Source organism: Podarcis tiliguerta (genome assembly GCF_965153285.1).
Source record: "Podarcis tiliguerta genome assembly, chromosome: 12".
Lineage (NCBI taxonomy): Eukaryota > Metazoa > Chordata > Lepidosauria > Squamata > Lacertidae > Podarcis > Podarcis tiliguerta.
Window position 1 is genome coordinate 39,363,402 of NC_139545.1, and position 13,812 is coordinate 39,377,213.

At 43.7% G+C, this 13,812-nt stretch overlaps 2 protein-coding genes and 1 long non-coding RNA gene across 6 annotated transcripts in view; 2 read left to right on the forward strand and 1 right to left on the reverse strand.

The window, feature by feature from the left end:
* LOC310661367 lies at positions 1–2,122 on the forward strand. Its single transcript, XR_014503915.1, has 2 exons — positions 1–701; positions 1,156–2,122. It is a non-coding gene; the product is annotated as an uncharacterized lncRNA (long non-coding RNA).
* Positions 2,123–11,410: 9,288 nt separating this feature from the next.
* LOC310661065 (centrin-2-like) lies at positions 11,411–12,220 on the reverse strand (the record flags this gene model as incomplete). Its single annotated transcript, XM_083406827.1, has 1 exon — positions 11,411–12,220. The coding sequence occupies one exon, from the start codon at positions 12,218–12,220 to the stop codon at positions 11,723–11,725; it is 498 nt and encodes a 165-aa protein (XP_083262953.1). The 3' UTR covers positions 11,411–11,722.
* A 192-nt stretch (positions 12,221–12,412) lies between these two features.
* Positions 12,413–13,812, forward strand: part of ACBD5 (acyl-CoA binding domain containing 5) — a gene marked incomplete at its 3' end in the record, with an annotated part of 30,971 nt that continues 29,571 nt past the window's right edge. For 2 of the 4 annotated variants that reach the window (XM_083406570.1, XM_083406571.1), the window contains exon 1: positions 12,766–12,911. In XM_083406570.1, coding sequence (XP_083262696.1) covers positions 12,907–12,911 — 5 coding nt within the window. In that variant the 5' untranslated portion in view covers positions 12,766–12,906. Of the gene's footprint in view, positions 12,527–12,765; positions 12,912–13,812 lie in introns of those variants that run through there. The other 2 variants (XM_083406573.1, XM_083406574.1) reach the window with 2 other exon arrangements.

Consider the following 13,812-nt stretch of genomic DNA (forward strand, 5'->3'; position numbering starts at 1 on the left):
GGGGGGGGCAGCAACGTGTATGATGTAGACAGCCAGGTGCACCCACCCAAACCTCCAAAAGTGAAATTTCCACAGTACACAAGTGGGTTGGGCAGGACTATGCAGCCATAGTTGCAATTCATACAGAATTTGATGGGCCTAAGCCTCCTGACATCAGTGGGCTTTCAGGACATCTCATTCTGCAACAGAGATGGGAGTACAGCTAAATAAAAAGATTTGGGACCTATGAGATAGCTTTACCCTACATGTGCTCAGTCAACCACTTTGATCAGCTGTTGGCACTACTATAGGTGCCACATAATATCGGCTCTGCGTTTGTGCAAACTCGGTTGTTTGGTGTGGCAACACCCACACTGTGGAACTCCCTGCCTATTGAAATCAAGCAGGTGCCTTCACTACAGTGGTACCTCAGGTTAAGTACTTAATTTGTTCCGGAGGTCCGTACTTAACCTGAAACCGTTCTTAACCTGAAGCACCACTTTAGCTAATAGGGCCTCCTGCTGCCGCCGCACCGCCGGAGCCCAATTTCTGTTCTTATCCTGAAGCAAAGTTCTTAACCTGAAGCACTATTTCTGAGTTAGCGGAGTGTATAACCTGAAGCGTATGTAACCTGAAGCGTATGTAACCCGAGGTACCACTGTATACTCTTTTTGGTGACATTCCTGTTCAGACAAGCCTACTCATATGCTTAGGAAGTTGAGGTAATTTTAGTCTGTTTAGTAGTTTAACATGTAAGTTTAAAAGTGGAATTGTAATTTTTTCTTGCTTTTACTGGTTTATCTTTTGTAAACCACTCTGTTATTATTATTTTTTACAATCAAACAGTGTACAAATTTTATGAAACAGCTATATACATGTATGTATGTGATCTCTGCAGTGGTTTCCAGGCTCGTCCGCCCCCAGCCACTTGAAAATTGCTGAGAGTCTTAGCAGGTCACAATTTTGCTACTGGTTGTAGCATTTGTAATGCACTGGGCTAGATGCTGTGTGATTTTTAATTGTATTTCTATTGCTACTTTTATTTTTTATAGTGAGTGTCATTGTATTGCAATCTAAATTCCATAGAATTCAAACTGTAATACAATAAAATGCAATATAAAGATAAAAGAATCAATAGAAATGCAATTAAATAATCAATATGAATATTTATTACAGACACACCGTGGATCACCTGAAAGACGCTGTGGATGTACTGCAGAAGGTTAGTATGTGAGAAGGGCAGAAATAATAGTACAAATATGTAAAATGTTATCTTCGTGAAAGAGGAAAGCACTGAGGATTCTGACACTCACATCATTATAGGACTTTATAGCAAAGCATCTCCCTTCTCCATAGCTGGCACAAATGAATTTTAGGATGGAAGCCTTGATTATGAAACCTCACCATCTGCTTTGCTTATGGCTTCATGCTGATTGATTTTCATATGGAAAGAACATCAAAGGGATTGTGACAGGACATTCCGTTTCAAGGCAGTCCCAGAATCCTCTGCTGCTGCTTCTTTTCCTGCAGAAGTCACTAGCAAGAATGCCAATTAGTGCCAACTGCAAAGATGATAATAATGTGTAACATAGAGCTCAATGTACCCTCCTAAAACCAGGAATATCATTTCAAATTGTAGCTGGTAGGTGCCACAGCACCTACTTTAGAGATGGGTGAACAACCTTACTTCCTTCAGATTCACATTTTTCTGATCTTAAGTTTGGTTTTCCACATTTTCACATCAGCCTTGGTTTGTATCTTTTTGGGGGCGGGGGAGGGAAGTTCTAATAAAAATCCAGCAGCATTTTAATGCAAAATTCTCCTAACGTTTGTTTGCAATTTTTCCTACTATACGCATTTTTGCAAAGCTATTTCTCCTACTGTAGTACAGTCTAGTTACAGGTAGGTAGCCGTGTTGGTCTACTGTAGACAAAACAAAATAAAAAAATTCCTTCCAGTAGCAGCTTAGAGACCAACTAAGTTTGTCACTGATATGTGCTTTTGTGTGCATGCACACTTCTTCAGATATCTCTAAGGTGCTACTGGAAGGAATTTTTTAATCTAGTACAGTCTGCATGTTATTTTCACTAATAGATGCACTTATATATTGGAAAACTGCATTACAAAATTCAGACAAGTGTGACTTTGGAACCATGACTGTTTCTGTTCACGTATTGTTTCGGGAAGTGTGACAACTAGGTGGATAAGGTAGGTACAGATTTTGGCAGTGTGCACCTTACCAGCTGCCCAGTAGTGCTGACCCTTAATGCTGACCCAGGGTAGGGGAACATTCAGCCGCTCAGAATGTAAAACCAGTGGAATTTTAGAGATACAAATAAGAAGTTGTATCCAGCTATGTTCTGCTCAGAGTAGACCCATTGAAATGAATGGACCTAATTTACTTGTGTCCAGTGGGTCTGCTCTGATGATGAGTAACAGCGGATGCAGCCCAAAATTGACACCTTTTGACTGGACTGTGCAGCTTTGCATTTTAACGGTGGTTGGGATTAGCAATTATGATGCTTGCTTCCAAGTTGTAGAAAGCTTCATTGGGAGGGGAGGGGGCAGCCAGGGGGCAGGACGTTCTGCGGGGCCTCTTAGGAGTCTGCCTGCCTCCTCCCACTCAGCCACCCTACAGCTGAGGGGGAGGCCACGGGCGGACCGTTTGGGGCAGTGTGGAGCCTGCGGGCACCCAAGCCACTGCGTCACTCCCAGGAGAGACGCGTGGCTCGGGCGCACTGCAGGCCCCGCGTTGAGTGCCACCTGGCATTTTGTAACCCCCTCAGTGGTGACACCTGGGGCGAACCACCCCCACCGCACCCCCCTTCCTCTGCCCCGATTGTGCCGCAGTTAAAAGCACCACTGTGGGGACTAATGGAAAAGTTGGCAGCCCTGCTAGATATAGGCACTCATGAAGCCTAAGCACACATGGCCTGAAACACAGGTGCTGTCTATAGCTACACCCTGCTTTGCTTGACAGTTGAAACCACAAACTTTGGTGTGCTCCTGGATTACTGCCACTGAAATATAAAGTATGGAAAACACAGCAGTAATTGAAAGGTGTGTTGATACCTGCAACTGAACTAATTAATTTCTTACTGTCACAGATCACTAAGATTTGATCTGTGCAGAACACAAAAAGAATACTAGAGAAATTTACAGGGGGGGTTAAATGGGAGTTCTCAATGCTTTATATTTTCAGTCAAGATAGAGGGAATTTAGCTGAACGTTACTAGAATAATAAAGATATCCATGTTTCAGTGGGTCCTCCAGTTAGAGTTCATAATAAATGAAGAATCAGTCTCTTCCCCTAATTTGCAGTATAAGAGGGCATGAATAACAGATATAGCTCCAGTTTCACAGCAATGAAGGTCACTTCCAGATGACCTGTTTATTGAGCGTTCATTCTGATTACTGTAGTTTGTGCAAAGTTTGCGGGGAGGTTAGATGAGATTGGCTATTTATTGAACATTCATTCTTATTTGCTTGGGGGAAGCTGATACGATGTTGCATCTTTTCATCCAATAAATGCTGCAGAACAGGTATGTATTGGTAAGGCAATCAGTTCCGTCTGTCTCGTGTGTGTGTGTGTGTGTGTGTGTCTCCAGCCCCAGGGCTTTAGTGTACAGAGATTTGGGTTCTAGTTCAGGAAAAAGCTTCCGCTTATTCAAGGTGAGTCGCCAGCCTGGGAAGGAAAGGAGCCCACCTTTTCTGACTTCCTGCTGGGTGTGCTTTCTAAATGGCCAACGCAGCCCACTCTGATTGCCTGTTGCTAGGCAGCCTGTAGCATTTTGCAGTAGAAGGAGCAAGCACACTCCAGCCAGGCATTGCTAGGCAGCCAAAGCTGGTGGGGAGCCCAAAAATAAATGCAAGATTGCTGGTCTGAGAAGGAACAAAAAACAGAAAGGACAAAAATAAGCTGTGTGACAGCGCTTCATTATGTAACTTGCCCTATCTCCCCTAATCAATGAATACTGCAATTGTTTGCCATCTCTGTACCAATCTTTCCTTTTCCTATCTTTTCTCTTCTATATTCATGCCTTAAAATAAATAAATATAAGTCTAGACACTTCTGGGTTTTCTTCCACCCCCCTTTTCAAATATGCTGTGTGGAGGAATGTTATCTGTCTACAAACGCCATGTCAAGAAGCAGATGAGGTTCCATGCTTTATTACAAAACAGGGACAGTGAACCATCCCCCCCATGTTGATGGACTCCAATTCCCATCAGCCCCAGCCAGCACAGCCAGTGGTGAGGGATGATGGGAGTTGCAGTCCAACAAAATTCTGGAGGTCAACAGGTTCTCTGTGCCAGTAAGTCAGATATAGAGGAAAACAGAGATTAAGGATTCATTTTTATCAGAGGTGAATGGGTGTTTTTTTAAAAAAATAAATTGGCATTTCTGAATCATGCTTCTGCCAGGTTGAAGGAATTTGGTAAGTTTAGACTGGATAAGAGACAAGTAATATTGCATATTCATAAGGGATTTGATTTAGATTGTATCTTACTGGCCCGGTGATTTTTTCTACTTTCTTCAGTTTAAGCTTGAATTTTGCTATAAGAAGCTGATGATCTGAGCCACAGTCAGCTCCAGGTCTTCTTTTTGCTGACTGTATAGAGCTTCTCCATCTTTGGCTGCAGAGTTGTCTCTTGTGTTGTTGGAAAAGAGTGTTTGTGATGACCAGCTTGTTCTCTTGGCAGAACTCTATTAGCCTTTGCCCTGCTTTGTTTTGAACTCCAAGACCCAACTTGCCAGTTGTTCCTTTTATCTCTTGACTCCCTACTTTAGCCTTGCAATCCCCTATAATGAGAAGAACATCCTTCTTTGGTGTCATTTCTAGAAGGTGTTGTAAGTCTTCATAGAATTGGTCAATTTCAGTTTCTTCAGCACCAGGAGTTGGTGCATAAATTTGGATTACTGTGATGTTAAAAGGTCTGCCTAAGATTCATATCAAGATCATGCTATCATGTTTGAGATTGCATCCCAGTACAGCTTTCGCCACTCTTTTGTTGACTATGAGGGCCACTCCATTTCTTTAATGGGATTCTTGCCCACAGTAATAGATAATGACGGTCATCCAAACTGAATTTGCCCATTCCCATCCATTTTAGTTCAGTGATGCCCAGGATGTCAATATTTATTCTTGCCATCTCATTTTTGACCACATCCAGCTTACCAAGGTTCATGGTTCTTACATTCCAGGTTCCTATGCAATATTTTTCTTTACAGCATTGGACTTTCCTTTCACTTCTAGGCATATCCGCAACTGAGCAACCTTTCGGCTTTGGCCCAGCCGCTTCATCAGCTCTGAATCTACTTGTACTTGTCCTCTGCTCTTCCTCAGTAGCATGTTGGATGCCTTCCGACCTGAGGGGCTCTTCTCCAGTGTCATAACTTTTATATGCCTGTTGTCTTTGTCCATGGAGTTTTCTTGGCAGGTATACACAGTGGAAGTGAGGAACAGGTTTAAGGATTTAGATTTGGTGGACAGAGTGCCTGAAGAACTATGGATGGAGGCTTGTAACATTATACAGGAGGCAGCAACGAAAACCATCCCAATGAAAAGGAAATGCAAGAAAGCAAAGTGGCTATCCAACGAGGCCTTACAAATAGCAGGGGAGAGAAGGCAAGCAAAATGTGAGGGAGATAATGAAAGATACAGGAAATTTAATGCAGAACTCCGAAAAATAGCAAGGAGAGACAAGAGGGCCTTCTTAAATGAGCAATGCAAATAAATAGAGGAAAATAATAGAATGGGAAAAACCAGAGATCTGTTCAAGAAAATAGGAGATATGAAAGCATGAGTCTGACCAAACTATGGGAGGCAGTGGAAGACAGGAGTGCCTGCCGTGCTCTGGTCCATGGGGTCACGAAGAGTGGGACATGACTAAACGACTAAACAACAATAAAATATTGCATATTCATTGCATATCCATGTAGGTCACCATTATGCACCTTCAGCAGTACTGGAGACCTTGCAAGAAATATCTGAAGTGGATTTTCAGAAGAATGTGTGTGTGTGCGCCTTTTTTATCCCACTTTCCATCCAAAAGAGGCTTCTAGAGTGGCTTGTAATTGCCAGTTATATGGCAGTTCCTGCCCTCTGGCTTACAGTCTAAAAGACATCACACGAAAGGAAAAAGGAATGGGAGAGAGGAGGAAGAAGAAAAAAGCTCACACCCGGTATCTTTGTTACAGAGTGCACTTCTTGCCATGACCAGCGGGAATGGAAAGATTTCAAGATGAGGCGGAACCAAAAGTTGCTTGTCTTTCAGCATTTTTCCCAAGCACCTTATGATCACAAACAGTTACTAAGCAGAACAAGAAAAACAAAGGAGGCCAACTGGTAGAATACAAAGGAACGAATCTCTCTTGTGTTTGTGTTTTGCTGTAGCTGTATAATAAAGACACTCTCATTTGTTTCAGAATTCAGCTTCTCATCTCGGCCAATATTGCTTCTTACAGCACAGTGTGAAAGTTAGAGCTCTTGTCTTAATTACCATGAAAGGATTCCTTGTGCTTAAAAGGTTTATGGCTCCCTGGGGAAAATATAATGGTTGTGGGGAAGCAGAAGACTCTGGTTCATTCCTCAGATCACATCCATTTCTTCAATAATTTTTTATGGTGACTAGCCAAGGGCATTTTGATACCTGAAGCACAGAATCCTAAAGTCAATCCTTCCCACTAATAAAAATTTCCATTCTTTGGAAATGTTTTGTGTTTCCTCTCCTGTGCAAGGGTAACACATATAGCTGCTTTTTAAAGGGGTTCAAGAGCAGCATGGCTATCCTTTCCCCCCATATTGATGGAACATTGCTACTGGGCCAAGAATACAAGGGATTAAGCTACTTCAGGTGATAATGCACAAGCGGCCTTTTAGTATAACAGTTCTACATTCCAGCTTCACTTCTTTCACCAACGCTATCTGCATTTTAAGCATACACTGATCACTGTGGTATCTGATCATCAGCACAAGATATCTTTGGCAGTCATGTATATTTATTAGAAATACCTCTGCAATACTTGATTAATGCAGCAGGTTTAGATTTCAGTAAATATGAAAGGGAATTGAATAATGTTGATATAGCATAGAAAATGCTTGTGTTTGGATATGAACAAACAAGTTAATATGCTTGAGAACAGCTCCTGTTTATCAGTCAGCCTCAATTTCCTGTCTTTGTTCCTAGTAAATAACTGTCTCTGTTTTGTTGCTAAGGATGACTTGTTTTAATGTTTGTGTGAGTCGCTGGAGTTATAATTCTACAGGCTTAAGTTCCCTCCCTCAGGGTCTCCAGAAGTTAAATCTTGGAGAGGAATAGATGGCTGGATGCCTCTTGTCTAAAGTGCACACATGCCTATTTACTAATGTACAAGCATGAACACTAAGGCACCACACAGAGTATAGCTTTGCTATTTCATAAACTGCAGGTGCTGAGCTGTTGATGATAGTGCAATGCTTATTTGTTTAGAAAACTTATACACTGCCTTTCCAATGCAACTGCTTTGCTCAAGGCTGCATACAATTAAAAATAAAATGATCCTACAAAGAAATAAAGCAACAGTATAAAAATGGAAACAGGCTCAACAAATGCAAACCTTCTAAAATGAGGGTCTCCTACTTTTAAATTTTTATTTTTTTTAATCTGCCTGGTAATGTTTTTAACTTTAGATTCACTCTACTAACCTTCATCCATCCCATAACCACCTTCAGACATTTGGTTGTGGATATCAACAGCTTCCCTCATATCAGAGAAAAAGGAGAAATTATGTTTCCTTAGAATTTCTTAATAAAAACAAACACCTAGCTTTTTTTAAAAAAAGCAGGTGGGAAACAAGCTATTATACACATTATAATGAAGACACACTTATATGTGGAGTTACCTTATTTTTACAATTCCATATTTGCTGCATCTTATTGATTTAGCCAAAGCATAATCAGATCATACAAGTAAAATGTATCTGAAATGTTCTATTAATATTTAAATTGTGTGACGTCTCTTAGTGTTGCCATCGTTAAGCACAAAAAGCCACAATATACCCATAATGAGGCCTTTTAAGTTTTACAGTGTGAGAGGTGAAAGGGTATGAGAGAAAACCAATTAACTCTGAGAACAGATTCATTCTCCAGCTGCATTTCCTCCTCAAAGCCACTTGGTGGCGCTTCAAGCTTAAGGTGTACCTACAAGTAAAGGCCTTGGGCAATTCCTGTAATTCCAGAACACGCCCCAAACAAGATGCATTGATGTGGATTTCATCTTGTCTTGAGAAATGTTCTAAGAAGCGGGAAAGAGAAGGTCTGACAGGTCGCAAAATACAGACATCTCATCTGCTCTTAGCACATGGACGTTGCTAGGCAATAGGAAAAGGTCTAGGACCTGTGGCTGGGATCGCAGTAGCGCTGCATTCTGCAGCACATTCAGTCACCCTGGGTGAGTACAGTTTAAATAAACTGTGGTTAAAGGGGGGGGAGAGAGAGGTATGTCCCACCCCCGAAACACCTCTGAGTACTCACCTTATTTTGCTACCACCTGTAGCTTACAGAATCAAAAGGCAGAGATTCTCACAAGGAACAACTTTTTATTCAGCAGCCTTCTTTGACTATTTTTTACCCAGAAAGAATGGAAGATAGTGGTCCAAGCAGCAGATCCCTCCTGGTAGGGAGAAAAGCATTTAGACATGAGAAATAGCACCGTGCCACAGCTCATGAGCTAGGAAGCAGAAAGTGCCTACTTCAAATGTCACGTCATTCAGCCCTTCTATCAGCTGGTGTCACAAAGCACATTGCAGTTTTCAATGGTAGAAAGCAGTAGAATTCCAGACTATATCTCTTATATAGAGATCATCTTATTTATAGCCATCTGTGTATACGGTAGGGACGCGGGTGGCGCTGTGGGTTAAACCACAGAGCCTAGGACTTGCCGATCAGAAGGTCGGCGGTTCGAATCCCCGCGATGGGGTGAACTCCCGTTGCTCGGTCCCTGTTCCTGCCAACCTAGCAGTTCGAAAGCACGTCAAAGTGCAAGTAGATAAATAGGTACCGCTCCGGCGGGAAGGTAAACGGCATTTCTGTGCGCTGCTCTGGTTCGCCAGAAGTGGCTTAGTCATGCTGGCCACATGACCCAGAAGCTGTACACCGGCTCCCTCAAGATGAGCGCCGCAACCCCAGAGTCGGCCACGACTGGACCTAATAGTCAGGGGTCCCTTTACCTATGTATACAGTAGGGACACGGGTGGCGCTGTGGGTTCAACCACAGAGCCTAGGACTTGCCGATCAGAAGGTCAGCAGTTTGAATCCCCGCAATGGGGTGAGCTCCCGTTGCTCGGTCCCTGCTCCTGCCAACCTAGCACTCCGGCGGGAAGGTAAACGGCGTTTCCATGCGCTGCTCTGGTTCGCCAGAAGCAGCTTAGTCATGCTGGCCACATGACCCGGAAGCTGTACGACGGCTCCCTCAGCCAATAAAGCGAGATGAGCGCTGCAACCCCACAGTTGGTCATGACTGGACCTAATCGTCAGGGGTCCCTTTACCTTTACCTATGTATACGGTACTTTGGGAAAAAACAGGCATTTAACATTCCCATCTTTCCCAAGTTCAAGGTGGCTTATGAAAATTACAAAAGCACATTGGAACACAATATGAAAAACAAACAATTACCCAACAACTAGCTGCTGAAACTAAGAAAGAGCACAAGAAAAGCTCTGCTTGATCAGGCCAAAGCTCCACCTAGACCAGAATCCTGATCTCATTCTCATAGTAGCTAATGCCTATCAGGAATTAAGTGCAACAACACTCACACCAATTCACAGTAATTGGTATTACAGTCTCCAACAATGAAAGTGAAACATAGCCATCATGATAGCCTCATCCTCCGTTAATTTGAAAAATTCTCCCAAAAGCTAGCAAAGAAGGGGGTGGCTATTGATATTTTGTTTTATTAACCACCTTCACCACCCTAAAGTTCCAAAGTAAATAACAGCATTTTAAAACACAACATTAAAAACGGTTTAAAATAAATTACCAATCAGAATAATAGGGTGGGTCCTAAATGTGTGTGTGTTCTCCAGTTGTAAAGAGCTGCATCTTCAGATTACCACAAAAATTGTATAATTCCTCTTGGGGGGGGGGGGGCAAATTGCAAAACTAGGAGGCTGCCAAAGAATGCTCTCTCCTGGGCCACCCCACCCCCCTCTGAGGGCAGTGGAAATAGCAAGAGGGCCTCCTCTGTTGATCTTAACACCTAAAATGGTATGAATTAGGCCCAGAAGTGAACTGCCAACCAATGCAGCTGTTTTAAAGGTTAGATGACTTCTGAATGGAAACCTAGCCAGTAATCTGCATTTTTGAATAGTTGAGGTTTCTAAATAGTCTTCAAGGGCAGCCCCACGCAGGACACATTGCAGCAATCCAGTCTGGAAGTTACATGGCATGAGTGGAGAGAGGTACCATCTCCCAGCCTTTGAATGCCCTCTTCCACATGAGCCTGTTGTTAAATCCCCCATCATCTTTAGAAACCCTTCTCCGATTGTCCTTGGCTCTCTCAGAGATCAGGCAGCTGGCAACTGTGACGCTTGCTTTTATGTTTTGTGGCTCACTCGACACCCACTCTTATGCCATTCCAATGTTAAGTAAACACAAAGGCCATTACCTCATTTTCCAAGGCCTTTTCGGAAACTGTTTAATTTTTTTTTTACTTTATTTCTCTGACATTTATGTTTTTAGGGCTCTGCTGTTCATATTGTTTGATACATCATTTTATTTTTTAAAGAAACCTTTTGTATATGATAGCTAGCCATCCCGGGAGGAGCAGTTCTAAACAGTGTGGTCCGATTTATTTAAAACAAACTGCTGTAAAGGCCCTGACAGAGCAGACCTTGCTGATACTTAGGACCATAGGAAGCTGCCTTATCAGAGCATTAGTGCCATCAAGCTCACTGTTTGTGCACTGACCAATAGTAGCAATGCAGAGTTTCAGATGGGGTCTGTTCCATCCCTACTTAGAGGTGCTGGGGTTTGAAACTGAGACAAAACAGATGCTCTAGCATTGAGCATGCTCCTGTTTTAGTTGAAAATGGTTAGGCATAGGTTTTTAAAGATGCCTTTGCCAAATCTTTATCTGGAAAGGTAGCATGTAATTCTTGAACATAAATGTACTAAATATAATTTCCTATAGTAGAGATTCTAAGGGTTGTTTTTAGATGGGAGTAGCAGGTGTGCAAATGTGAAAAATAATACAGAACATATACGTAATATGAATATGAACATTCAATAACTAATCCCTGAAGTATTGCCTTGATGATTTTAAGTGTGTGTGTAGTAGTAACTGTGTTTTGATAATTTTGAAAGTGATCTGAAGATTTTAGCAATTTATACAATAAAACCCTGATGTTTCTACCTATTGCGATAAGAGTATAAATTATTACTATTCCCAAAGGAGTCTAAAACTGGTATGTTTATTCACTGAAAACAGAAAGAGCAAGGTTGAGCAGGAGGAGGGAGAATTCTTTCTTCTTCTTCTTCTGGTGAGCCACATTTAATGTTCCAGCAGTGAATTACTGCCTCCCCTCCCCACACCCCTGACTTTAACCTGTGAGAGTTTCTTCCTGAGAGAGGAGGCAGAGGAAGAGGAGGAGGAGGAAGGTGGCTGGAGGAGAGTGAAGAGCTCCCCAGCACTATTTGCAGGTGCTCTCAAGAGGCGGAGGAGGCCGAGAAGGGCAGAGAGGAGGAGGACGAGGAGGCCATTAGGCTAGTAGCCGTGTTTCCTCATGATCATCAGAAACTCCTGCTCGCTCACTTCCCCGTCTCCATTCAGGTCCGCTTCGGTGATCATTTCCTGCAGTTCCTCGTCCGTCAGCTTCTCCCCAATCTCGGAGGCGACGCGCTTGAGGTCTTTAAAGGCGATCTTGCCCCTTTCCGGGTCCTCGAACAGCTTGAAGGATTTCAGGATCTCCTCTTTGGGATCCGTTTCGGACATCTTCTTGGTCATCACGGAGTAAAAAGCGTCGAAGCCGATCTTCCCCGAGCCTTCTTTATCCACTTCGCCCACGATCCTCTTGATCTCTTCTCTGGTGGGTTCAAAGCCCAGGGCCCGAATGGACACCTTCAGGTCTTTCACGTCGATGGTCCCGGTGCCGTCGGAATCCAGCAGGTCGAAGGCATCGCGCATCTGCTGCTTTTGAGCGGGGCTGAGCTCAAGCTTAGGGCCTTTCTTCTTCCTCTGGGACCACTTGCTCCTATAAGCCATCCTTCGGGGCCCTCAAGGCAGCGCCGACCGGGCTCCTCAAGCCGTTCTGCCCGTTGCTACTGGCTGCTCCTCGCAAACGCCCGGAGGGAGAATGCTTCTGCCGATGGGGAGAAAACAGTTGAAGGTTGCCATGGCAGGGAGGATCATGGATGTCAGAGACCGGAAGTAGTAGAGGGACGGACTACATTTCCCAGCATGCTCCTCGAGGAGGCGGGGCAAGAATGAGCTGATCGCTGCTGTTGGGAGACATTTAACAGGAGAAGCCTGAGCCTTGGGCAAAAAAGGTGAGCGAACCTGTCACGGAAGGTAGGAGCGGGGAACAACTTGTGCTGTTTGTTCTGTTTTGTTATTTGGGAAATGAGGCGGAAGGTCAGCTGTTATTCGGCGCCGCCAGCCTTCTAGGCCGTGCTTAGGGATGACGCTTTGCTCTCAAAAAGTTGGAGGAGAAAAAACATTGTATTGTTATTTTTGTCCTTGCAGCTGTCAGGTTCTGTCTGTAATTGAGGGAATTGGGACTAGATATGTGTTGCTGGGAAGTCTCGCCCCCGATCCCCACCCCAAGAGTGTGTAATAATAGATGCCTAGTAATAATGGGTGGGTGTATATCGTTGTGTACTGGGAACAGGAAATCACTGGCGCTGAGGCTGGCTTTGCAAAGCTTATCTAAAAGCCCCCTGTGAGTGAGGATGGGGTGAGTGTAGATAAAAGTTGTTGGGAAGTTTTGAATTGCTTGTTTAGCTGTTCGCCAGGGGTGCGTGATGTCGCACTTGTCAGGTCACAACAGACGTCTAAGAAAGGAAATGACAGGTGCTGTTAAGTCCTGGGAAATAGCAATGGGATGGCCTGGAAAAAGTGGAATTTAACGGAGGACTGGTGTACGAGTGAATTCAGTGTATACCAGCAGTTACTCCAATACAGTCTTTTAAAACCACTTGTTCGAACTTCCTGATCAGGCTGGCGAAAGTAAGGTGAAACGATTAACCCCCATCCGTCCAAATCCCTTTTCTTTTAGCGCATGTTGCTAATGACACCTCTCATCCACTTTGAAGACGAGAGTACAAAATCTAGAGGATATGACCCATTTAGGCTGCAATTCTGTGCATGCATATATGGGAGTAAGCCCCTCTGAACCCAGTGGCATGAGCGCAGCCAGGATTTTTTTTTGGGGGGGGGAGGTGCTTTTGTTAGTGAGTGCAGGACCTCAGTTTGCTATGTATTTTAATTTATTTTTTATTGATTTGGGGGGGGGGCAGCTGCCCCTCTCTACCCCCCCCCCCGCTACGCCCATGCCTAGTAGTACTTACTTCTGTGTCAGCATTGGGTTACGAATCGTTAACCCCCCTAAGTATAATGATTTCGGAGCAAGCCCCATTGACTTCTTTGGGGGTCGGGCTTAAAAACATTCAGAAAGACAGGTCACGCGAGCTAAGTAATTGGGCCGTAATTGGGAGATGAACCTACACAAGACTTGAGCGAAAGGAGGGTAGTAAACACCCCTTTCCATGGCGCCTTTGGCACAACCCTTTACTCCCAATTCCATACTGTAACTGGAAAACAAATAGTTTATTATTCCCCGTTGATCCTTCCTCCCC